Consider the following 2,566-nt stretch of genomic DNA (forward strand, 5'->3'; position numbering starts at 1 on the left):
ACATGAAATTTCAGAACAAAGGGATTCCGTGGACGGAGTAATAAAACTCTGCTAATGTGGACCGGAATATATGACGAAAGATGCTTTATACTACATCATAATTATATGAAAATCTTCTTTGGGATCGAGAAAACTTTTTCTTCCTCCAATAAATTCACTTTCTATTACATCGTTCGCGCTGCATATTTAACTGCAGAATTTTGTTCAAAGGTGTCCCAATGACTCATAAAATTTCTAATGGTCAAACAAATCAAAAACAAAACCCAGAAAACGTTAACAAAAAAAGAGACTTGATGAACACCTTAATAAGGGATAAGATGGAAGATCTTTGAAGAGGTTTATACACGGCATGCAGATATAATCCAAATTCACTCAGAAGTAATACTGTGACCTTCTCCATAGCAGTACTCTGAATTCATAAAATTCTATTTACTAACAAAAATGATTTGGCAGAACTACACTGTATGTGTAGATAAAAGAGATCCACGTCCAAAGTATTGGCTTCTAAATTAATCTTGTTAAATCACTAAATGAAAAAAATCGTTATAATGTTGTAGTGTCTTTAACATTTATGTTGGTACTAATTTGCAAAAGCTAATAACAAGATCGGAACGACACTCGGATTCTATCGCGGCAATATGTATTCTATGCCACTCAAACGTGGATTGACTCCAAAAACAAACAGCTAGATAAACAACACCACAATTGAAGAATTAACAACAGAAGTTCAATTATTAACAAAAACACAACAAAACCACAAGCTTAACAGCCAACACCTTAACCATGAGTCATACCCCGCACAATCTTGCAAGAATCGCATCTCTCAAGCTCTCCTCGCTCGCCCACCCAATCGGAGTCCGAATCACCACGTCCTGAAGCATCATCCCCTTCACGCTCGACATGCTCGCGTGGTGGACTTCGAGCTCCAGCTCCTTGAGCACGTCCATCAGCTTCGCAGCAGGGTGGTCCTGGTTTGGGCTCCGGACCCGAACCACCACTTCCTCGCCTAGCACCTTAACCTCCAGCTCCACCTTGCTCAAACCCTCCACAACATTCAGCGACGTGCTCAATCTGATCTTGCTCACTTGCAATGTCGTCTCGGTTTCATTGCTGAAAAGGCTGACCACTTTATTCGGGCCAGGCTTTTGGGGCAGAAACTTGATATCGCCCTCAAGTTCTTCGATCCTGGATTGCAGCTCCTTGATGTAACTCACCGCGTCGGAGAGAAGAGAGGCTTTGTCCATTTTCGTGACTTTAGGGACGACAGATCTTAGGGCGTAGAATCTCTGCTTCAGCTTCTCTCTTCTTTGCCTCTCCGCTTCCACATGGTTCAACGGTGAAGGCGATGGTGACCGGGCTGGCTCTGTATCATCCCTCTCCATCTTTGGAATCGCAGCTCTCTTGTTAGAGGAAGTGATATGATGCGACGCGCCCACTCTTTTTAAGTCACTCTTGGAACCCGAAGGCCCATACGTGTCTGAAGGACACGTGTCAGAGCGTGAAGTGCCAGTTCCGTCTAACGCGGAACATACTTCCTTTAGAACAACATTGGACTGATGCTCTTCATGGACATTGGGAGTAATTCCTGTGCTCAAGACATGAGAAGTGAAGAGGGATTTGGCTAAGTGGACTAGACTCCGATCTTCTTGAAGTCTTTTGGTGGAGCCCAATTCAAGAACCCCGGTGTCATAAGGAGTTGATATACACACGATGCTCTTGAGTCCAGTCATCCTTGCCTCTCTAACCCTCTCACACTCGTAAGTTCCGAGCTCATCCTCGCCGCACAACCAGATGTAAGTCCCAGAACATAATGCCCGCCCAAGGATGCTCTCCTCGGAGGAATACGACCTCGTGACTGAGACAAAGTAGTACCGTTCAAGATCGCAGACATTCTCTAGGACCGACTTAGTATCCATGTTCAAGGAGGGGTTGAAATAAGCGCCGACGGGTGTCCTGAGCTCTTTGGACACCCTTTGATTGGTGGAGTTATTGGATGCGAGGTCTTTCATCCCACAGAATTGACCATCGCCCCAGGTTAGGACAAGACAGCCACGGTCGTCTCTCGAAGGCTGCCAGAAAATGGAGTACACCCAATCATCGGGTCGGATCTGGAGTAAGAAGTGAAGATATTGCTGGAGATTTAGTGAGATTTCTTTAGGAAGAGGGGCCAGTAAAGAGGAAGAAGCAGAAGATGTGATTTCTTCCATCGGGTCGGTGGTTCGGACGCGGAGCTAGGGTTTTTTTCCTAACTCTCCTTTATATAAAGTCTTAGGGTTTGATTTGATATGCTTGTTGGGGAGAGAGAGAGAAAGAGTATCTGATTTGGGCCAAACACCAAGTGGGCAAGGAAAATCTACATCATTCATATTGAAAACTTTACGAGTTTTCATATGATATACAGTATATTTATTATATCTAATCATCGACAGACAATCTAGTTGAATAGTTGATTACACGAGCGCATATATCTTCTATCACGTGTGCATAATTTATACCGAAACACTCACTCTTTGTCATAAAATCACCGATTTTGCTTGCTTTATACTTTTATATGAGCGTAGATAAT

At 43.6% G+C, this 2,566-nt stretch overlaps 1 protein-coding gene across 1 annotated transcript; it reads right to left on the reverse strand.

The window, feature by feature from the left end:
- Positions 1–686: 686 nt before the first annotated feature.
- Positions 687–2,284, reverse strand: LOC115691255 (transcription factor MYC1-like). The gene has a single exon (XM_030617850.2). It carries the CDS (start codon positions 2,205–2,207, stop codon positions 789–791), a length of 1,419 nt encoding a protein of 472 aa, XP_030473710.1. The 5' UTR covers positions 2,208–2,284; the 3' UTR covers positions 687–788.
- Positions 2,285–2,566: the final 282 nt, after the last annotated feature.

This window comes from Syzygium oleosum, unplaced genomic scaffold (assembly GCF_021117445.2).
Source record: "Syzygium oleosum isolate NSW1041296 unplaced genomic scaffold, Sole_v2.1 Sole_v2.14, whole genome shotgun sequence".
NCBI classification, from domain to species: Eukaryota; Viridiplantae; Streptophyta; class Magnoliopsida; order Myrtales; family Myrtaceae; genus Syzygium; species Syzygium oleosum.

What these genes read in the sequence shown, in the direction of transcription:
- LOC115691255 (XM_030617850.2), bottom strand. Translation starts at nt 2,207, where the DNA reads ATGGAAGAAATCACATCTTCTGCTTCTTCCTCTTTACTGGCCCCTCTT.